This window comes from Cervus canadensis, chromosome 4 (assembly GCF_019320065.1).
Source record: "Cervus canadensis isolate Bull #8, Minnesota chromosome 4, ASM1932006v1, whole genome shotgun sequence".
NCBI lineage: Eukaryota > Metazoa > Chordata > Mammalia > Artiodactyla > Cervidae > Cervus > Cervus canadensis.
The window spans coordinates 58,260,447-58,284,284 of NC_057389.1; the positions used below are offsets into that span (position 1 = coordinate 58,260,447).

Genomic DNA, 23,838 nt, shown 5'->3' on the forward strand with positions numbered 1-23,838 from the left:
ACTTTTCCTGGAGTCAGAAGCAACTTGGAATTGAACTTTGGGTTACCTGAAGGAGAGTTTCAGTTTTAAACCACAATTCTATCATCCGTGCATCTTGTTACTTGTAACATGATTTAAGGACCTCTTCTTGTCCAAGCTGACTCATTTGAAAAGACCCTGATGCTGGGAAAGATTGAGGGCAGGAGGAGAAGGGGACGACAGAGGATGAGATGGTTGGATGGCATCACCGACTCAATGGACATGGGTTTGGGTAAACTCCGAGAGTTGGTGATGGACAGGGAGGCCTGGCGTGCTGCGGTTCATGGGGTCGCAAAGAGTCGGAAACAACTGAGTGACTGAACTGGACTGATCTTGTCCAAGATAATTTTCCTTACTGGTCCTTCAGAAGATCTGAAATTCTTCCATCTGAATCTCATGTTTTTATTTCTTGTTAAAATGTAAAAATCCTTGGAGGGGCTTTACGTATTGTCATCATCAACACCTTAACCCCTTAATCTTTCCTCTGTCAGCTAGTTAAAGATCAGGACCTAAGGGACCCAGGGAGGTTCCTATCTGGACCTGGGGTACTGCTTGAAAGAGAGGCATTGTTACCTCCCAAGTAGGATTAAAGTTGCTTGGGAGACCAAAATGAGATCTACATAAAGTACCTAGCCCAAGTTTGAGTTCATAGGAGGAATCCATGAAAAATACTCCTAGGGGAAGAATTGGGAGGTGGGGAAAAAGTGATGGCAGGGGAGGTGGGAGTGCTGAAATAATCTTCCAGTGTGCTAATGTGGGTTCTTCTTTGCCCTCCCAGATGTAATTTCTCAGAGCTCTGGAACCCTCTAGTTCCAGTTTCCTGAGGCCTTACTGCTTTTTTATACACAAACAGGTTTAAAAATGGGACAGGAAGGATGGGAGGCTGGGAAGGAATAAGATGAATAATACTTTGTATTTATATTACATCTTTCTCTCCTGAGCTCAAAGTGCTCAACAGACACCATCTCATTAATCCTCCATATTCTCCCTGGGGTGGAAGGAAACAGGTTTTAGGAAGAGGTTTCCAACCTGGGCATCTTCCTCCTTTAGCCCAGCTGGACTGGTGCCTTCCCACTTGCACCCCTCCCTCCATGGATTGGAATGTCCCAAGAGGTCATGTATGCCCCATAGGTACCCTGGGGAATTAAGGTACCCAGGCCCATAGTCTGCCCTGCTGGGTGGCTTAGGAATTAATTGGGCTTTAGCTACCAGCTTTTGTACATCTGAGTTGACCATTTGAGGCCTCACTGTTCTATTCAGTTGTATGCTTTTTCTTTTATAAATATCTTTAGTTTTAATTTTAAGAGTAATAGGAATTTTAATCATCCAACAGTATAGGAGCTTATCAAGTAGAAAGTCTCCTGTTGTCTCATTTTGTCAACCCCTCTCCCCAGTATGATCCCTTAAACCCCTCACGATAGTGTGGAACCTTCTGGACTTTTTAAACAGTGCATATACAAAGGTGCCATATACACACAGCACATGCTGTATTAATTTAATCATATCACCTCAGCTGTACTGGTTCTGAGACTTGTCTTATGAAAGGGCCAAACATGGCTAGGGAGGGCAGGAAACGCAAGGAGGAGGAGCGTGTACTCCCCCAGGCCGTTTTCTTTCTGCTTGCTTGCTACCCAGCTGTGGTGGTTCATGCCCTGTTTTCCTTTCTCTGAAGGAATTTGCACTGACCAACCCAGAGAAGAGCAGCGCCAAAGAAACAGAGAGAAAGGAAACCGTAGCAGAGGAGGAACTGGAACCCAAGATTTTGGAGGTGTTTCACCCGACCCATGAGTGGCAGGCACTTCGTCCAGGTACCAAGCCCAGCCCTGTCTCCAGGAAGCACACTTGAAATTAAAAATGTGCATGTTCTTTGTCCACTTAGGGCTGTTTTGAAAGAGCAGCCCCTCTCTGGCTTCCTCGGAGGGGAGTAGTGGTGGCTGCTGCTGCAGGACTCAGGGACCTTCATGTTCCAGAAGAACAGAGATTGCCGCATCTGAGTGCCCTGGAAGGCAGGGAGGTGGTGGGTGGCCGAGCTTTCTGAGCACGTGATTGAAAACTTTCTTTCCTTGCACTTCTGAGGCACAGGAGAGGCAGTGACATGTGCCTCACTCTGCAAATGCTATTTTGGGCTCTGTTGCTCGGCTCAGTGCTGCTGAAATATTGTTCATGGGAGAGTCCTGAGCACTGGTTCAGGGTAGGAGTTTTCTATTGTTAAAGGAGCCTGTGCCAAGAAACAGGGGCTGATCCTGGCATGGTTTTTGAACAGAGCATCCTCAGAAGGGACAACTTTGAAACCCTTTTATGGCCGTGGGCCCAGGGATTAAAATAATAAATAAGCCAGCAGTTGTGGTGTTTACCACATTCAGATACTGTGCTAGGTGCTTCGTGTGCATAAGCTTGTTCAGTCTTCACAATAGTAAGAGCTATTATTGTCTTATTTTCAGAGAAAACATTGAGGCTCAGAGAGAGTAGGTGACTTGACCTATGTCATTCAGCTAACTTGTCCAACATCATTGACCCCAGCCTGGACTCACCTTCCTCCCACTTGTCCTTGACTGGAGCCTGACTGGGCCAATTCTCAGGAATAGGCTTTGTGTTCTGCACTGTTGCAGTGGGATGACAAGCCCTGGCAGCTGCTAGAGCATAGTTTCATCAACTCCTTGCTGATATTCATCACTATGTTCTCACTGCTGCATTGCTGCTGTGCTGGGCAGGGGCAGCATTTGCACTGCCAGCCAACTTTCTGATAGCAATATCACCCCTGTCGGGCTTGAGTGCAGGTAGTTACTGCCACAGAAAAGTGATGAACCACCAGGGAAAACAAGTAGGTGCTAATGGTGTTGGGTAGAGGCAGATTTTAGGGGCAGAGGTACTGGGCTCAGCAAATTCAACTTCTGGCTGCTTTCCTCCACCTTCCCTGAGAACTGAGCCCCCTGGTCTCTGAGGACTAAAACTAGAGGGACTCTCAGGGTGTGGAAAGTGGAGGCTGTGGGTTATGTTCATTGATTTAATGTGATTATAAGTGCTTATACCACTTTTGACCAGGCAAGTGCCTGGAGCACATGGAAGTCAGTGTCCCTACCCCTACCCTCTTTTCCTGTAGCACCCTTTGAGGCCCCAGTCCACGTTGTAGATCAAGCCTGAAAGTTCTGACCCAGGGCCCTTGCCCATCCTCTGGGCAGTGGGGTTGCTGGTAATGGTTAAGCAAAAGAACCTCTTTTTATATCCTTGGGGAGGGAGGGCCAGCGCCTATGTGACAAGGGCAGGCTGAGTGCTCTAAGCGTCTCTTGGAGAGTTAGAGTGGAGTACTAATTTTTACATTTAACTTGTTGCCCCATTGACATCATCCTCTGCCTTCTAGTTTCTTAAGGCTCCTTATAAATTGTTCTGCCCCAAGTTTCCTTGAAGCCACTCCAAAGGCTCGTGAATTGTGTTTGAGCACAGACACTCAGGCCCCACAGCTCTGAGGGCAAAGCAAGTCTACTTCCAGTTGTGCTTGCCCCATATTCCAAAAGTGTTTTCATTTCACCTACGCTCACCCCCAAGAGCAGGACCAGTGAGGGGAGGAGGGAAGGTGAGAGATTTGTTTTGGCCTCAGGGTTTGATGTGTAATGATTGAGAGGTACTGTCGAGGCAGATAAGACTCTCTTCAAGATGTGCTGTGTGTACATTGAGAAGATTTTTATATGTATGTTTGTTGGTAGGAGATTGACATCTCAGGGGTCTGTATAGATAGCTGGCATTTGCCTTTAATCAGTATATTTAATCCACCATATTCTAAATGCTACCTGGGAACTTCCATCACAGCTACTGAATGGTTAAAAGGGATGTAACTAGTCCTGGAATAGTAGATAAATGAGGAGGTAGTATAATTTATTAATAGTGGTAAAGAGCACAGACTTTAGACTGAGCCAGTCCTGGATTCAGATCCTAAGTTTGCTACTTAGGGGATCTTGGGCAAGCCACTGAATCCCTCAGTTCCCCAATTGGTGATGTGGGAGAAATGTCCTGCCCGCCTCCTGCAGAGGCTATTCTGAGGATTTCTAACATGAAGACATAACCCAGTACACAGCAGTTCTGATTTTAAATGGTAAATTCTCTGTTTGTGCCACCCCTTAAACTTGATTGTGAAATTGGATGCCAGTGAGTATGCATGAGTGTGTAACCTTCCTGTCCTCTCCGGCTTTAGATGGGGAAGGGAACTTATGGTGACAGGGAAAGACTTCCATGGTCATGGAATGTTCTTCTTTCCTTCCAGGATGATTTTTGGTAAGGGAGCGGAATGGGTTAGCACAGCATTTCCCGCGTAAGAGCTAGGACATGACATAAGAAGATGGTGGAATATCTTTGGGGGGACTTTTAAGAGAATGGCAAAATGGCTAGTTTATGTTGACAGTTATTGGCTTCAGTTCAGTACCTCCTGTCTCCTTAGGTCTCTGAAGGTAGGACCTCATCTGTGTTGTCCTCTGGTCTCCAAGGAGGAGTTACTGGGCTACACGGTCTGGGCTCATATGAAGGCAGATATCCTGCCTGCTGTAGCCTGGAATATCAGAGGACCAACCTGTAACTTCATGAACCTTCCTACCAGGCCAGGTGGGAATTGGGCCCCAGCCACCCTGCCCTGAGCAGCTGCAGGTCACTCCCCTGAAGTCTCCCTGCCTTGTTATTACTGTCAGCATCCTTGCTGTGAGTTACTTGTTCCTAGAAGTGATTTTCCTGTCTCTCTATCTCTCTCTCTCAGTTTATTTTGGGATCTGTCATACCTTACGGAGGCACAGCAAGCATTTGAGTGTGGATTCAGCATCAGCTGTTCACAAGCAAGCAGAGGAAAGCTGTTTGCTGGCAGGTCCTGTGGGTTCTGGGCAAGGAACTCAGAAATTTGTCCTAAGGCTGAGCACCCATGAACCCCAGGCTTAGTGCCTGTGTACTTGTTATTAGAGAAAACTGGTCAAAGCCAGATATGGTGGGCCTTCTGCTCCTTGGGCATTTTCTGTGATCCTACTTTGTGCCAAGGACTATACTGGTAGCCAGAGACAGATAATAGCTCACATTTACTGAATATCCACTGTGCCAGGCATCTTTTGAGGGTAGGTGCTGTAACTACCCTCATTTTTGTAGACAAAATTGAGTCTCAAAGAGAAGTGACTTAGCCAAACAACCAAGTGACAGAGACAGAATTCAGATCTAGCTTTGTTTGGCTCTAAGCCTAACCTCTACCACTGTACCATACTGTCTTTCTGGGTAACAAATGAGATATGACCCCTGCCTTCCAGCAGTTCATAGTCTCATAGAGGATACAGAGAGAAAAAAGCATTGCAATGTTTTGAGTGTCCTGGAGAAAGTGCCTGGTGCTCAATGAGGGCACAAAGGAGGGTGTGGGGAGGCCAGGCCCAGGGCCTTCTCTCTGTCCCTGAGATTTTGGTGGAGCTTTGAGTCAAATTTTATGATGCTAAACCTCCAAATGCACTTTCAGTTCCCTTTTTGAGCTCTGTGGCCTTGTCAGGTTGATGAGAATCTCTGAATCTTAGTTTCCTCATCTGAAAACAGGGATGAAAATACCTACTTCACAGAGATGGTGTGAGACTGAAACAAGATTAACATATGTAAAATGTTTCACACAGAGCCTGGCACGTAGGAAATATTCAATAAATGGCTATAGTTGTCATTTTAAAAATATACCTTTGCTGCTGCCTTCCTTTCCTTGGGACCTGAAGGAAAAGTGGAGGCGATGAGACTGTCTGAGCAAAGTCCTCTCTTGTTCTGCCTGTTACCCACTGCTGTACGTTTGTCCCATATGGACTCATGGAAGCTTAGACCTGGGGCTTCTTATTGACCTGAGGTGACTTCCAGGATCTGAAATGCTATGTGAGAGCCTCTGAAATATTGTCATTAGTACAAAGAGCCACTTGATGGGAGCACGCAGGAAGCCTGTGCAGGAACACATTAATGTGAGGGGGTATAAAAAAAAAATCTAAATCATCAACAACTGATGAGAGCAATCCAAGAATTACAGAGCACCAGCCATCTGGTCAGATCATTTCAGATCTGCATGAGCGATAGGAGGGAATTGAATTTTAAAAACCTCTTTTATGGTAGACCAACTACTCTCTTGCAAGCATTTAAGGGAGGAGTCTGATTTCTTGCAGGCTCTGGACATCTGTCTGAAGGAGCACCTGACTCTGGTCTGGGTGACTGTGGGATTGCCTCTCTCAGGTCTTCTGCCCCTTGCAGCTTAGAAGAGGCTGTGTGATCTTCCAGTCCTCGGATTCCAACTGCATATCCAGTAATTCAATTTAGACACTATCTATCTAGCTGGAGTTAGTGTCAGATCCCAGTTAAAGGACTCAGTCCCACTGCCTCTAATTGAGATGCTAGTCACAAGTCCCAGACCACTGGCCTTGTGACTGACCAGCTATAAATTGGAGATTCCCAAAATTCCCTCCTCAAGTTTACTAGAACAGCTCACAGAACTCAGGAAAACATTTTACTCATGTTTACTGGTTTATTATAACAGATACAACTCAGAGTAGCCAGGTGTATGAGATACATAGAAGGTATAGTCTCTAAGGTGTGGAGCTTTCCTGCCCTCTCTGAGTATACTGCCTTCTCAGTACTTCTGAGGTTCACCAATCAGAAGCTGTCAAAAGCCCTCCAGGAGCTTTTATGGAGTTTTTGTTTTTAGATGTGATTGATAAAGTCATTGGCCATTGGGGATTGAACTCAATCTCCAGCCCCGCTTCCCTCCCTGAAGGTGGGGCTAAAAGTTCCTAGTGTCTAATCAAGCCTTCATTTTTCTGGTGACCTGGCCCCATCTTGGAAGTTACCTAATTCTACCCCTGGTCCCCCACAGGAGTCATTTTAGGAACCATGGATAAAGACCAGATACTTAAAAAAAACAAAACAAAAAAAAAACCACAGGCTACGATCGAGGTAAGACTAAGGGGCAAAGCTCTGGTGCCTTCTGCCACCTATCCAGCTCTGTGATTGGGAAGCAGGTAACCCTCTCTTTCTCCCCTAGTCAGGAGGATCTTCTTTATGGGTTATTTCATTCCCCAGGATGGTCCGCAAGAGTATGACCTGTGTGTGCCCTGTCATTTGCACATAGGAACACACACACCTCGAGGTCCATGAGCAGTGGGTGAGAGTAGGAGTATTGGTTAAGAGCAGTTCATACCTCAGCTCCTCTGGCTCATGAGAGTGAGGCAGTTGGGACTTCTTGGCTGCCACCAAGAGCTAATGGCCTGAGGGAGGGCTATAGTAGGGGACCTCCGTTGGATGATCTTTCACCCTGGCTCAAGAGCAGTGCTGGAAATGTAGAGCAAGGGCTGGGTAGAGGAAACTGTGTGGTTTTTGTGTGGTGTCTTGGTAATGTGTCTCCTCTCTTGAACACAAGTTGCTGTCTCCAACAACATTTGAGGATGATGTGTTTAACAGAGCTTATCTTTGGTGCTACCTCCTTCTGCACAGTGCCTTCCTCTCCTACTTTGAAACTTCTCAAGTCTTTAGGAGATTTCCTTGAGGACTTCATTTATCCCTTCCCTACCTATATTCGTATCCATCCTCCCCTATTACTGCCACCTCCCTAGCCTTTGTTAAGTGTCTCCACTGTGAGCATCTCCTTTACTGCTCAGGGCATAGCAGGATGCCAGGTCTCTTGAGGCCTGTAGGAGCAGTGTCAGAGGCTCCAAAATACCCTGTACTGGGAGAGAAAATGATAGTGGGCTAGAATACATGCAGTCCCCACCAGGCTTCATAAGGACAGTTTAGAGCTCTTCATTTCAGAGAGACACCATTTCCCACATGTGAACTTCTTCCAGCGTGGCTGACCACTGCTCCAGTAGCAGCCAGATTGCACACCCTGCTGGCAAAGCAGGTAGAGGCCAGGGCAGGAAGGCCTGTGACCTCCATGGTAGCCACTGCCAAGGCTAGAGGCCACTTTGAGACTAGCTGGCTGAGCACTGTGCTATAGAGATGCCCAGAGCATCTCTACTTGGGCTTTGCCTTTAAGTACAGAAATATGAATGGGGCAGGCCAGGGTCCAGTTTACATTCTATGGCCTTGGGGGGTGATAAAGAGCAACTGTTGGATATCCATTTTTTAACAAGCATTTGTATGCTTAATGCTCACCCTAGGCCCTCGTTTTCCTCTTCTTTTTCCTCCATCTACCTGATCTCTTTGAGGCTTAGAGTTGCGCAGCCTCAGCTTTCAAAGATCGAGGACCCCCCTCCCCGAAACTGGCTAAAATAAAAGACTTAGACTGGAGTAGGAATAGTGGAAAACTAGTTGCCAAAACTAGTCTCAGCCCTTATACCCAGGGCTTGATTTTAATTCAGAGGATCTCTGTAGCCTCGATTTGCCTTCTTTCTCTCGTATTGACCTCACTTGACTAGCTAAGACTGTCTAGGCCATCTCCAAGATTAGGATTAACCAGGGTTGGGAATAGCTCTCAAGGACCAACTTGGAGCTGAAATCAAAGACCCTTTTCCAGAGCTTTTTCCATTCTTAGCTTTGTCACAGTACTGGAGGTAGGAATTGATTGATAACTTGAGATAATATTCGATTAGGTCAAGAAGAGGGCAGGTAGGGAGCAGGAATGAAGAGGGGATGACATGAACTCTCACTCTAAATGTGAGGCTATATTGGTCTAGTTGGAGAGGCAGGGATGTGTAGGAGAAAAACGGGATGGTAGTGGTGCGCTGCATCCCTTCTGTCAGGTAGGGGGTGGTGGGAGGAAAGAGAGTTGAAATACAGTAGATCTGACTATGTGAAAATAAGTGTATAGTTTAGTCCCTTCAGGACTGTGCTGTGAATGGGAGTTGAGGAAATTAAGATGGGTGATATAAACTCCTGGGTTTGGGGGTTTGAAAATAAGAGGAAGAAGAGAATGAAAATAGTAACTTCAGAGACAGCCATACCAAAAAATTTATTTCTCGTTACATTTGTTGAACTCTTATAATGTTCCAGGTTCAGTGCTTGATGTTGGAGATACCATGGTGGGCATTAAACAGAGGCTTGCCTGCTTGGGCTTATGGTGTAGGAGGATCCCAGACAGGAAAATAACACTATGAGAATACAAAGGTGTGGCCTTAAGGAACATCTTCCCAGAGGCAGCATCACTGAAGCTGAATGGAGAGAACTTTTGTGTATGTTGGAAGGCAAAGGGGAAAGGAGGCACTGTTAACAGAGATTTGAAATCCCAGAGAGCAGATCATTGATGAGACAAAGTTGTTTAGGTGGCAGATGGAAAGTCTTGCCCTCATGAATGTGATGAACTTGGGCAAAAACAAGGAAAAGTGGGAGAGATATAGAGGGAGATTGAGGAAGCTTCCAATAGACGTCTGATTATCTGAGTCCAGACAAGGGTGAGCCTTTTACCTTGGATGATGCATGAGAAGGGCTTGATTGGGTGCTTAAGGAATGGAGAGGTTAAGAAAGAACCACTGTGAAGAAGCTGTTTAGACAGTCAAGAGGTCAGAAATAAGCATTATCAAGCATCAGGGTCCAGTTGACATCTGACAGCCAGACTTTGTGGTGGCCTGGGACAAGTGGGTTTGGCCACATTCTAGAGCAATGTGAGCCCTGGACAGTGAATAGCTGGAGTGTGAGGAGTGATGGGGAGATCATTAAGGAGGTTTGTTGGATTGTCTTTGGGAATGATGAGAAAGAGACCTTTGTCTGTCTGACCTATGGGGCAAGCCGGAGAGCATTAGTGGAAGCTTTTCTGAACCTACTCCAACCTCCCCTCTTCTGAAACAGGGATTATCAAGACTGTTGGAAGTGCTCAAGGTCAGAGTTGGGGTGGTATCCCACTGGTTACTGATTTTCTAGGCACGCGTGAAAATAACCTGAATGAAGCAGAGCTTGTGTACAGGCTCTGTAAGCCTTGTGTTCCTTGTTTTCTGATCAGGCTGGTTTTGTTTCTGTCCATGTTGTGTCTTTCTTTGTTACTTTTCATAGACTAGGAGGTTGTTGATCTTGCCTTATTTCCTATAATATGTTGATTTGAGACAAACAGAGATTGATTTGTATTTTAATTTGTTTAGTTCTCAGAATAGTGTGTTTATGGTTTGTATAATGCAGTTGTTTGAGAGGACAATCATTCCTTTGAATTAAAAAGTTTTCAGATTTGATTACCTGTGGCCATAATTGGGCTTCCTTGGTGGCTCAGACAGTACATAATTAGTTTATCTGGGCAGAGGTGATGAGTTTTTATGAGTAGCAATATGATCTTTTTGTCGAATGTGTTGTTGTTTTTTTTTTTTGCCTGGGCGGAAAACACTACCCCCCATCCCCTACCGAAAGCAGCCCAATAAATATTGCATAAGCATCGTCTTGTTAATCTCCATTCTGTCATCCTGGTTTTGCCAAGTCAGGCTTTTGGACAGAGAATGAGGAAGTTATTTAGTATCTCATGGCCAAGAATGACTGAGGCAGAATAGGACCCAGGACCTCTAGTCTAGCTGATGGGGAAGGGAGGAAAACCAGCGCTTTGGGGGACCCCCTAGTCCTTGGTGCTTTGTGTATGTTATTTAAGGGAGACTTCCAGTAAAAAAAAAAAAAAAAAAAAAAACCCCAAAAAACACTTCCTGTAAAGAAGTGTTTGTCTCTTCTCTTGGTCTCTTGGAGCCTGTATTTGGCCAATGAAGGGGCCTCAGGTCCCATTGCCCTTCCCAGGAATTTTTTCTTTCTTCTGAAGGTAGAAACTGTAGGATCACTGCTTGAAAATAGTGCTATTTCCGTCTCTGTGGGAACAAAATAATGTGAATTTTGGAGGCTGTTGACATTGAGAGGGAAAATTATTCAAGAGGATGAAGAATTATTCAAACTGCTCCGTCTTTGTTTCCTAGGTTAGATCTTAGGGGTCGATCCAGATATTCCATAAACACAGTGGAGTAAGTAGCCCTGTGTGCAGTGTGATTGGAGGGCTGTTAGCTGGCTTTAGATTCCCACTGGGTTAGATTGCAGATGGAGAGGCTGGAGGGATTGTTCCCTAAAGACCATTAGCATTTCAACCTTCAATATTTGATCAAAATAGCTAGCTGAGGATACCTTGGAGTTAGATATAAAATGGTTGACTTCAAAGGAGAGGAGCTCTTTCTTGTACAAAGCTGGCAGTAATAAGGGTAGCCAGATGCAATGTTTGATTTACAGGAACCTAAGTGATGGGGTTGGGAGGTGCCCTTTGAGGGGCTGAAGGAAAGTGGGGAGACGTAAGAGAAAGGCAAATCAAAGGAAGGCTGAGTCTTCTTACATGTTTACTGATGTCATTTAACCCTGCTTATGAGTGTAAGTGGAAGTCTTGGCTCTATAGTGACTAAATTTGAACCAAAGTCTCTTTTTCTCTGTCTTTCCCTCCCTTTTCATGCTCTCAGCTCTTCCTCCCACACTGCCTGCCCTCTTTGCATTCTTTTCTCCCTTTCTGTAATGGCCTCTACCTGCAGCTGAGAGTCAGGTGGCAGGGGTGGATAGATGGGCGGGTGTGTAGTTGGGAGGAGTATTTTCTCAGTTCTCTCAGCATCAAAGAAGTGACTTCTAAGCCAATCCTTTCAGCCATGTATTTCACTGATTAGCCAGAACAAGAGGAAAAGCACATTAGCATTGCCAGAGAGGGGGTTTGGGAAAAATCAAGTCTGTGGAACTGAATGATCTAAAGTCATAATCATTAAGAGCAAATCCTGGAGTGTAGCTAGAGTTCTTCCCAGCCCGACTCCCACAGTTGTGTCCCTTGACGCTCTGCCCTGTGCTACACCAATGAGTTGTGCTTTAACCTTCCCGAAGTACCTGATGCTAAAGAGAAGGCTTGTGTCAGCTTATGTTTCCCATCATTGGATATCTCTGGACATGACGTGGAAAAGAAGCAACCCCCAAAGGTTTCTTTTTTATCCTTTGACTGCAATGTCTCCATGTATTTGCAGAGGCCTTTGGAAGAGAGTTCTCTTGATTCTAGCATACCTACGTGTTTGTATGTTTCACTTTTTCCTGGTACTGGTCAAGGGTGAGGTCTCAGGAGAACACTGACCTCTTCTTTGTCCTTAGGTCAGGAAAATGCTTCCTGTGAAGAGAAAGAAATTTCTGGTTGTATGGGCATAACTTAAGAATTAAAGTGGATAGTTTATCTTCCTTGGAAAAAAAGACAGAAGCCTAGAATGCTCTGTCTTCAAAGAGATGGGTCCTGTGGGGAGGGAGTTGCCAGAGGGCAAAGTCCAGCCGGTATTTTGGCATCTGGTTGTTGTCACAGTGCCTTGAAATTAGCAGACAGCAGAGAGTTGCAGAGTCTCTCTACCCGGGTTCAACTGTGCCTTGAACAGCTGGGTAACCTTGGGCCAGTTATTTAATTCCACTAAGGGTTGATGAAATATCCTATAGTGAAATATCATTTGTAAAATAGGAATAGTAATAATTCCTACTTCAGAGGATTGTTGTAAGTGGGTAAATAAGGGAAGTACAGAAGTGTTTATGATAGTGCCAGGTGTATGAAAAAGTGAAAATGTTAGTTGCTTAGTCATGTCTGACTCTTTGCCAACCCAAGGACTGTAACCTGCTAGGCTCCTCTGTCCATTGAATTCTCCAAGCAAGAATAGTACTAGAGTGGGTAGCCATTCCCTTCTCCAGGGGATCTTCCCAACCCAGGGATCAAATCCGGGTCTCCCACGTTGCAGGCAGATTCTTTACCATCTGAGCCACTGGATAAGCCCAGTGCTAAGAGTATAGGAATAGCTTAATAAATGTTAGCTACTATTGTTTCTGCTGTAAAAATGAGTGGACATCAGACAAACTCAGTTTGAGACATGGTCTAAAGATTGACCAGCATTCAAGTATGTCCAGATTGAGAAAGACAAAGACTAAGAACCTGTCACAGATTGGAGGAGACTAAGGAGACATGACAACTAAATGTGGTGTCATATCCTAGATTAGATTCTGTAACATAAAAAAGAACATTGGAAAAAACTGGTGAAATGCAAAAATTGTCTATAGTTGATTTAACTACTATTGCAGCAATGTTGATTTCTTTGTTTTGATAATTGTTATGTAAGATGTAAATATTAGGGGATGCTGAGTGAAGGGTATATGTGAACTTTGTACTGTTTTTGCAACTTTTCTCTAGGTCAGAATAAAAGATAAATGAAGTCCAAGTGACCTTTTAGGTAAAGGAGAAACTAACCAGGGTGGAACCATGCATAGCAGATCATACCTGACTCAGCCTTACCTCCTGTGTCATGGAGTGGGCTCTTGCCAAGGGGCTCCGATGCCTGGCCTTTAGTTCCTGAACACCTGCTGCATTCTGAGCAGAGGTCAGGCAGATAATTGGTCAGACATGCTCCAGTTACAGTGCCATAGCTACTAGTGTGGAGGCCACTCGTTGGGCTTTAGGCTGAGTGATCAGGGCATTTGCCTCTGTTCTTTGGAATATAAATGAAATACTGCCTATTTTATCCTCTTATCTAAGCACCAATCACTATGGCAATATGTTTGCAGATCTCAATGCCTACCCCTACGCTCACGCTCACTGTTTGATCATCTAGAAGAAAGAAAAATCAGTTCAAACCAAGCTTTGCAATAATTTATTTTCCTTCCTGTTTTAAGTGCCTTTCTCTTACACAAAGCAGGTACTTTGCTTGCTCTTCTTGGGTGCAGAAGGGACATGTGCTTTTCTTATGACTGATGTGGCCATCTCTGTCATGCTAATAGCAGGGTTTGTGGAAGAAAGCCATTATTATCATTGGGAGAATGTGGATCTTGGAGTTTTTATTTTTGCATTGAAGTCAGCTGTGAGGGGAGGGGTTCTGAAATGTATAACGTCTTCCATTCTAGCAAACAGCTCTCTCTCCAGTATTTACCTTCTGGAAGCCCATATTTTCTAAGTTTAAAAAAAAATCAATGCTAAAAAATGTTCTTTGTATTTTAACTCACTGGCCATGCTGTACTACTTTTTGCTATTGATTTACAATTTTTATTGTCACACCCTGGGGATGTGTTTGGATTACTCAATAGTATGACAAATGGCTGGGCTCTGAATTACGTATTGTATTACGGGGGAGTTCATAAACTATATTTCTCTACAGGTTATTTTAGGCGTAAGACTAGTGAACTGTCATTTCCATGTGATTAAAAAACAAAAAAACAGGAGATGGTGATGGGAGGGAGAAGTATCTGGCTCAAGATTGAACAGTAAACTACCCATGAAGTCTTGTGGAATATAAAGGCTTGAAGTGGACACATCTTGGGTGTGGATTGGGAAGATTGGGAACATCTGGGCTAGAGGAGAGAGACACGGTTCCAAATCAGACCCAGCTCAGACTGGGTCCCCAGTGGAAAGATGACCAGTTTCCTTTCTCCTGGGGCTTCTCTTCAGTCAGATAACAAGTGGTCTGAGGCCAGAGAGCCTTGCACCCTCAGTGGGCCTTCCATGCTTCTGCTTCCCCTCCCCCATGCAGCCACTTGTGCTCATGGATGTGCAAACTCTTTGCAAACAGTTTGGTACTGCTCAGCTTGCAGAGATCATCTGTCTCTTTTGAATGAGCAACTTTATGTTTGTGGCTTCTTTTCCCTGCACAGAGAGATACTGCCTTGTGTCAGCTTCTGCCTTCTGACAAATGTTTACGTTCCCTAGGGAAAGGCACCATTCTTTGGAGGTAATGTCTGCCGGTGCTCCCCACGCCTTGTGGGAGCATAAGCCTGTGTTCAAGGGTGGAGGAGCCACTGAAGCGTGCACAATAGCCACCGAGGTAACCATCTGCCGGTGTCTCAGCTCGGAGCCTGCCTTTGAGGTGCCACTGGGAGGGAGTGTCTACACTCCCAGGCCTACATGCATTATGCACAGCCTGTTCCCTAAATGAGCTTTCTAAGTGTATATAATTCCCTTCTACTCTGTTCTAGTATAGTCTGCCTCGGGGCACCATTCAGAATTTCCCCTAATTATGCTGGAACTCAGCTCCTAGTGTCTAGCATTTAGGATTTCTGGTAATAGCTGATTTTTTTTTTTTTGATAGATTTCTAAAATTGCAGTGAGGGATTGATTTACAGTTAAAGGAAGATTTGCTTCTTAAAGGGAAATTATCAACACTGCAGTGATAATTGGTTCATGGCAGTGGTATTTTGACTCTATCTGGAGCCACAGTCTAGCCTTCCTGGCGTCTTCCAGAATGGACTCTGTAGTTTGAGGAGGCTGCTCCAGCAGTAGAATGAAGTCTGTGCTTCAGTTGTAGACCACCACTTTCCCTTCCTGAGATGGAGGAGTTTTTGCACATGCTGCTTAGAAAAAAGGGATTCATCGCATGACTCATTCCTCGCCCACAGATCTAGGATTCCTGCCATCCAGTAAATTTTGGCAGACACGCAGTGTAAATGGAGATTGATTCTTGTCTCCCGATGCCTGCACTGCTGCTCCCCTCATTGTGTATGCCTCTTGGGTGGAGTCTGGGGTGTCCAGCTTTTCGTCCTTTTTGCTTTTCCTCCCAAGCAGCCCCTGTGCCTCTGAGGCTCCTGCTCCCCTCTTCAAGTAGCCACAGGAAAGCGCATGGTCCTGAGCTTATATGGCTCTTGGAGCAAGGAGACTGACCACTTGAGAGAGATTTAGGGCGAGTCTAGACCAGACCATATGTGCCTTCTTTTTAGCCTAGCCTGTGGGAAGCTCTTGTTTTAGGAACAACCTCCCTAACCCCTGAGTCTGTGTAGCCATGTCTGGAGCTAAGCCTCTCCCTTCCAGTCTGACCTTTTGGGGCTTCCCTCCCTATTTCTGGCTTCAGCAAACTGACCTGCTGGCACGTTATGGAGCCATTGCAGCATATGGGGCTTAGCAATGACAGAGTCTGTTGTAGGGCTGCCTTTATTGGATGTCCTTTGAAATTAACTTTCCTGTAGTCTGTAAGTGCCCCCATGGGGGCCTCTTCAGGGGTCTCAGCCTCTCTTGAACTTCATGCTCCTGCTGACTCCCACACTCATTCCTGTGTGTTTTCATTTTAAACGTGGTTGGTGATGAATTGGTGGAAGGGTATGGGGATTTGCTTTCCTCTGCACCAGAAGTGCAGTGCTGCTAATTTTATTCTCTGCACTCTGTCTCTGAGATGAGCAGGCTCCTCTGTGCCCATGTTTAGTACTGCTGTGTTGCTGGACTCTCCTGGCAAAAATTAGGCTAATGTCTCAAACGACTGCATTAGCCACTGAAATGAGGTTCTAAATTGAAGGTACTATACCAAGTCTCTCTCCAAGGTATCTCCTTGTTCTCGCTTTTATTATTCAAATTCATTCTCTCAATGATTCTCTGCAGACTGGCACGCTGGTTCAGTGCGGCACATAGTACTGGCTGAAAGGCAGGATCACCTTTTAGGAAGAGGGAGAAAGGAAAGGGGAAAAAAAAAAGCAAAAGATGAATGCTATGGTGCAAACAGTCAGCAGTTTGTTCTAAGAGCCACTTGGCCAGCTTGTTCACTTCCTTGAGATAGGGGAGGAAGGAATGAGACCTGGAATGGCATGCAGTAGGTAGTGTGAAGGTAGGATAATGTCACTGCATTAGTGGCATCTGCGCCTTACAAGTCCACCAAACTCTCTCCTTCCCTTTTGTGTTTACTGAGCACGTAAATATGTGCCTTACCGGGTGCTGAAAACTGGCACAGGATACCCAAAATCAACAAAACAGGATCTTACCTTCAAGAAGCCGTTAGTCTTACAGTTTCATGTGTGTGTGTGTGTGTGTGTGTGTGTTTTCTGTTTTGGGTGTGTAGGTGGTGGCAGGGCGGCCGTGTGGCAGGGTGGGTTGAGGGGGAGGATAAGGGAGGGGCTCAAACTTTGATTCTTGCGTTTTACGTCAGAAGTAGAAACCTTCTAGCAATTGATGCTTAGATGGTTGAGAATTTAGCTCTTATGTGTTTGTTTTTAAAATGGCTTTATTTTTTTCCTTGCCTGCTGACAAAGTAATATGTTTTTGAAGCAGAAAACTTAGAGAACACAAAAAAGCACAAGAGAAAACAACAACAACAAAACCATCCCTACTCTACTTCCCAGATGTAAAGATAACATGGTTTATGTTCTTCCAGTTGTTTATATGAAAGTGCTTTCATTCTCTACATAATATTTGGAGGCTTATATTTTCCATTTAGAAATTGGGAGCTAAATATTATAGTTTTTTAAAAGCTAGCGCCTCCAGCACATAATTAGGCACACAGTGAACATTTTCCAGATGCTGGTCTTTGTAAGAATATACCAAATTATGCTTAATTATTATTGTTACATATTTAGGTGGCTTCCAGTTTTTTGTTATTATAAATAATTCTACAATAAACATTCAAAAACATTCTGTATGTTTTTATGTGCTCTTTATGTTCTTAGAAGAGATTCACCAAAGTAGAGGTTGCTTAGCTTTTCTGATTCTTTTGTCCAGCGTCTCAGCTGGGGCAACCTCTTGTCTGGGCTGTTAAAATAACACCGTGTTTTGAGTATCTCTCATTCCCATTGTGCAAGAAATGCCCTGGGATTTCTTTTCTCTGTGGTCCCTAGATACTTCTCCTTTGACTAGGAGATAGCTGGCTTCAGGGAAGACAGGACACCAAGCATAGAACCCATGTTCTCATTGTTTTGTACCAAGACTATAGGATCCGCAGGACAGGGATATTGTCATCAGTCTCTTTGATGGTAAACAGATGTTGAGTGCCTGCCCACCTGTGTCCAGCTCAGTGCCAGATGAGGGAGGTATATAAAACAGGCCCCTACTTTCAAGGAGCTCACTGAACTGGACTGGATAACAGAACTGACGTGAAATAATCCACACGTGTTTATCGAGTACTTGCTCAGTGGTAGGTATTTGCTCTAGACTACTGTTGGGAGAGGGTAGCAAAGACTGAGATGCTCTTCTTCTTGAACTTGCAGTACATATAAATAAGAGCTATTTATAAGTAAAGTTAACTAGCCATACAAGTCAGTAAGTGATAAATGTCTAGTTGTACAGATAGCAGGTGTTACAGAGATTCAGAGATGGGCTGCTGTGAAGCAGAATGTCATTTATTATGAACCAGAATAGATACATAAAGCTCAGAGAGAACGAGGGACAGCTAGGGCTTGATAAAGAGTTGGAATTTGATGAGGTGGGGCAGGATGAGTTTTCCAAATGGGAGGAACAGCTTGCAAAGGGATGGTGGCAGTAATGATTACTATATCATGATGGAGACCAGTCGCACAGCAGCAGAGGAGCAGATTGAAAGTAAAAGTGTTAGTTGCTCAGGTTTGTCTGACTGTTTGTGACCCCATTGACTGTAGCCCACCTGGCTGCTCTGTCCATGTAATTCTCCAGACAAGAATACTGGAGTGGGTTGCCATTTCCTTCTTCAGGCAATCTTCCTGACACAGGGATCAAACCTGGGTCTCCCCATTGCAGGCAGATTCTTTACCTCCTGAGCCACCAGGGAAGCCCAAGGAGCAGATTGGGGGCAGGAAATTGCTGAAAGGTGAGAGCTCAGGTTGCATACTGAGATACCTGAGAATTATGGGCTCCAGAACAGTACTAGGTACACAATAGATGGGAAAAATTTTGCTAAATTTGTTTCTGATTATAGGGCAGGTAAGGCGGCCTTGATTTTGCTTAGTGCCAGAGTGCCCCAGGCACAGTCTTTGGACCCCTACTCTTCTCTTAACTACTCTTAACACTTTGGTTATCTTGTCTGGCCTAATGACTTTACATTTTACTTGTAAGCTGATGGTTCCCATATTTTTTAAAATCTCCAGTCTACACTTTTCTGAATTCCAGACCCATTTGTCCGTTTGCCTCTATGTGGGTGTTTAATCCTTAACACGCCTAAAACTGAGCTCCTGTAACCTTCTCCATCTTGGTTAATGGTAAGTGTATCCTTTCAATTACTCAGAGGCCAAAATGCTCAGAGCCATTCTTGACTCCTTTCTGTCTCTCACACTCACATTCTATCTCTCAGCAGGTCCTAAACAGATCTATCTTCACATATATCCAGAATCTGACCACTTCTCATTACCCCTGTCATTACCATTATCTCTCCCTTGGGTTATTGAAGTAGGCTTCTAACTGGCCTCCCTCCTTCTGCCCTTAATGCTTCCAGTCAGTTCTCAACACAGCCAACCAGAATGATCCTTTTATTATGTGTTCCTGTGCTCAAAAATATCCTTTGGCTTTTCTTCTCTTAAAAAGATTCAAAGTCCCTTCTGTGGCAGATGTAGCCTTGTGTTATGTATTACCACCCTTAACTCTGTCATTTCAGCTTGTACTACTCTCCCTCACATTCCCTCTCCTCTAGACACCTTGGCCTTCCTCATGTTTCTTGAATGCACCAGGCCCATCATGCCTTGGAACCTAGAATGCTCCTCTCATAGATACTTGTGTGGGTTGCTCCCTTACTTCTCTGAGATCTTTGCTCAGAAGCGACCTTCTCTTCCAGTGGCCAAAGCTGGATTGGTTTAAGCAGCAAAATAATGTAGTATTCGATTATAACCCAAAGTATAAAATAAATATACATGAGTGTGAACTTACATAAATGAATGAATGAATGTATGGATAGCTAAATAAATGGGAGAGAGAAGATAAATCTCTTACAGAAGAATTCCAATAGTATATATAGATTCTTCCCCCTTCCAGGAGGTAGAACTTAAAGTGTGATTTGGATTAGGTGACTCACTTCTAAAGAGTAGATTATGGAAAGAGAAAAATAATACCTTTACAGTGCAGAGCCTGGTAAGTATTACTTGCGATTCAGGGTAACATCACCAGTGCTGTCATGTGGATATGATGGGTCTCTTGATATGATGTGAAAATAAGAGTTCTTCACCTCTGTGGTGTTTTTCCTTGAAACCAGTAACTCCATTCCAATCATGAGAAAAAAAATCAGACAAACTCAAGTTGAGGAACTTTCTACAAAATACCTGACTAGTATTCCTCATACTGTCATGGCTATGATAAACAAGGAAAGACCAAAAAACTATCATAGACCAGAGAAGACAGGACATCTAAATGCAACGAGGTATTCTGAATGGTATGCTGGAACAGAAAAAAATGGACAAACTGATGAAAGTTTAGTTCCTAGTAATGTAACAATGTTGGTTGCTTTTTTCTTTTTTTAATTGAAATATAATTGACTTACATCACCATTAGTTCCAGGTATACAACATAGTGATTTGATATTTCTGTACGTTACAAAATGATCACCATGATAAGTCTAGTTACCATCTATCACCATACAAAGTTGCTACAATTTTGACTATATTCCCCATCCTGAACATTTCACCTTTTTAACTAAATTTTTTTGTAACTGGAAGTTTGTATTTCTTAATCTCCCTCACCTATTTCACTCATCCTCCTATTCTCCTCCCGCCACCTGTTTGTTCTTTGAATCTGTGAACCTATGAGTTTATATCTGTTTTTTTTTTTTTGATTCCACAAAAGAGTAAAATCATATGGTATTTGTCTTTTTCTTTCTGACTTATTTTACCTAGCATAATATACTCTAGATACATTCATGTCAAAAATGGCAAGATTTCATTCTTTTCTGCTGCTAATATTCCGTTGTATATATACAACAGAATGTATATATACAATGGAATATTATATACCATATAATATGTACATTTACACCACATCTTCTTTATCCATTCATCTGTTGACATTTAGGATTCTTCCTTATCTTGGCTTTGTAAATGATGATACAGTAACATGGGGGTGGATATATCTTTTCAAATTAGTGTTTTTGGTTTTTTTGGAGATAGAAGTGGAATTTCTGGATTGTGTAGTATGTGGTTCTCTTTTTAATTTTTTGAGGAACCTCCGTAGTGTTTTTTATAGTGGCTGTATCAATTTACATTCCCTCCAACATCCAAAAGGATTCCCTTTTCTCCACATTTTTGCTAAAACTTTTTATTTTCTGTCTTTTTGATAATAGCCATTCTAATAGGTGTGGGGTGATACCTCATTCTGGTTTAATTGCATTTCCCTGATGATTAATGATGTTGAGCATCTTTTCATGTGTCTGACCATTTGTATGTCTTTCTTGGCAAAGGTCCTCTGCCCATTTAAAAGAATCAAGTTGTTTGTTTTTGATGTTGAGTTTTATGAGCTCCTTATATTTTGCATATTAATTCCTTATCAGATACATGATTTGCAGATATCTTCTCCAATTCAGTAGGCTGCCTTTTCTTGTTGTTGATGGTTTCCTTTGCTGTGTAAAAGCTTTTTAGTTTGATGTAGTTTTGTTTGTTTATTTTTGACTTTGTTTCCCTTGCCTGAGGAGAGAGAGCCAAAAATACTGCTAAGGGACTTCTTTGGTTATCCAGTGGTTTAGACGCTGTGCTTCCACTGCAGGGAGTGTGGGTTCAGTCCCTGCTCAGGAAACTAAGATTCCATTTGCCATGCAGTGTAGCCAAAAAATAGAAAAATAAACTACCCCCCGCCCCGAAAACCAAACCTCCAAATACCACTAGGACTAGTGTCAAAGTGTATACTACCTGTTTTCTTCTATGAGTTTTATGGTCTCAGATCTTACGTTTAAGTCTCTAATCTATTTTGAGGTTTTTTTTTTTAAATACAGTGTGAGAAGGTAGTCCAGTTTGATTCTTTTGCATATGACCAGCTTTCTCAACAGCATATATTGAAGAGGCTGTGTTTTCCTCATTGTATATTCTTGCCTCCTTTGTCATAGATTAATTGACCATATGAGGATGGATTTGTTTCTGGGATCTCTGTTCTGATCCATTGACCTATGTTTTTATTTTTGTGCCAGTACCATATTATTTTGATTATTGTAGCTTTGTAGTGTAGTTGGAAATCAGAGAATGTGATACCTCCAACTTTGTTCTTCTTGCTTAAGATTATTTTGCAACCTTTTGTGTTTACATAGAAATCTTATTTTGTTTTTTCCAGTGTTTGTTTGTTTCTGTTTTACTTTACGTGTTTCAGTATAATTGATTGACTTACTGAGTTACTTTCAGGTGTACAGTAACATGAATTGGTTATTCATGTAAAATATATCTCTGTTCTTTTTCAGATTCTTTTCCCATTTAAGTTATTACAGAATATTGAGTAGAGTTCCCTGTGCTAAACAGTGGGTCCTTATTAGTTACCTGTTTTACACATAATACTGTGTATATGTTAATCCCAATCTCCTAATTTCCATAAATGTTAGAATTATTTGCTCTAGTTCTGTGAAAAATGTTATTGGTGTTTTGATAGGGATTGCATTTAATATGTAATTGCCTTGGGGAGTATGGTCATTTTAACAGTATTCTACAAGTTGATGAACACCTTATATCTTTCCATTTGTTTGTGTCATCTTCAATGACTTCCATCAGTATCTTACAGGCTTTTGAGTACAGTTTTTTTTTTTCCATCTCCTTAAATTTATTGCTAGGTATTTTTATCTTTTGATGCAATTATAAATAAGATTGTTTTGCCTTTTTCTTACAATTTGTTGTTAGTGTATAGAAATGCAACAGATTTCTGTATGTTAATTTTGTATCCTACACCTTTAATGTATCCTTTTATGAGTTCTAATAGTTTTTTGGTGATGTCTTTAGGATTTTCTATATATGGTATCCTGCCATCTGCAAACAGTGACAGTTTTACTACTTCTTTGCCAATTTGAATTTTTGTTTCTTTGTCTTATCTGATTGCTGTGGTTGGATTCCTAATACTGTGTTGAAGAAAAATGGTGATAGTGGACATCCTTTTTTTAGTTGTTGTTGTCCTTGAACTTGATAGTGAAAATATGAAATCATTTCCTCTGAGTGTTATATTAACTGTGGGCTTGTCATTTATGGCCCTTATTATGTTGAGCTATGTTCCCTCTTTGTGTATGTTCTTGACTTTGTGGAGAGTTTTTAATCATAAATGGGTGTTGAATTTTGGAAAAAAGTCTTTTCTCCTTCTATTGAGATGATCATATGATTTTTATTCTTCAGTTTGTTAGTGTGTTATATTACATTAATTTGTGGACATTGAACCATCCTTGCATAACTGTGATAAATCCCACTTGATCATGGTGTGTGGTCCTTTTAATGTGTTGATTAATTTGGTTTGCTAATATTTTGTTGAGTTTTTTTGCTCCTATGTTCATTGGTGATATTGGCCTGTAATTTTCTCTTTTTGTGGTATTTTTATCTGGTTTTGGTGTCAGGGTGATGCTAGTTTTGTAGAATGAGTTTGGAATCATTCCTTCCTCTTCAGTTTTTTTTGGAATAGTTTGAGAAGGATAAGTGTTAACTCTTCTTTTCATGTTTGATTGAATTCACTGTGAAGCCATCTATACCTGGCCTTTTGTTTGTTGGGAATTTTTTTGAAAATTACTGATTCAGTTTCATCACTGGTAGTTGGTGTGTTCATATTTTGTTTCTTTTTGATTCAGTCTTGCAAGATTGTATGTTCCTAGGAGTTTATCCATTTCTCCTAGGCTGTCCATTTTATTTGTGTTTAATTGTTTATAGTAATCTTACTCTTCTTTGCATTTATCTGGTTTTGGTTGTAATTTCTCCTTTTTCATCTTTGATTTTATTGATTTGGGCCCTCTCTCTTTTTTTTATTTTGATGGTATTTATTTTTCTTTCTTTATTTGGCTGTACTGGGTCTTAGTTGCAGCATCTGGAATCTTCGATCTTTGTTGTGACATGTGGGATCTTTAGTTTCTGCATATGATCTCTTAGTTGTAGCATGTGGGATCTAATTCCCTGACTAGAAATTGAACCCAGGTCCTCTGCATTGGGAGTGCAGAGTCTTAGCTACTGGACCCCAAGGGAAGTCCCCCTTCTAATACATTTTTTATTTCAGTTATTGTGTTTTTCATCTTTGTTTGGCTCCTCTTTATATTTTATGACTCTGCTAAACTT

General features: G+C 42.7%; 1 protein-coding gene across 9 annotated transcripts in view; it reads left to right on the top strand.

The window, feature by feature from the left end:
* The window catches only part of SIL1 (SIL1 nucleotide exchange factor), a 272,637-nt gene that overhangs the window by 65,161 nt on the left and 183,638 nt on the right, over positions 1–23,838 (top strand). For all 9 annotated transcript variants that reach the window (XM_043465384.1, XM_043465379.1, XM_043465383.1 and 6 more), the window contains one exon: positions 1,691–1,826. In XM_043465384.1, coding sequence (XP_043321319.1) covers positions 1,691–1,826 — 136 coding nt within the window. The remainder of the gene's footprint in view (positions 1–1,690; positions 1,827–23,838) is intronic.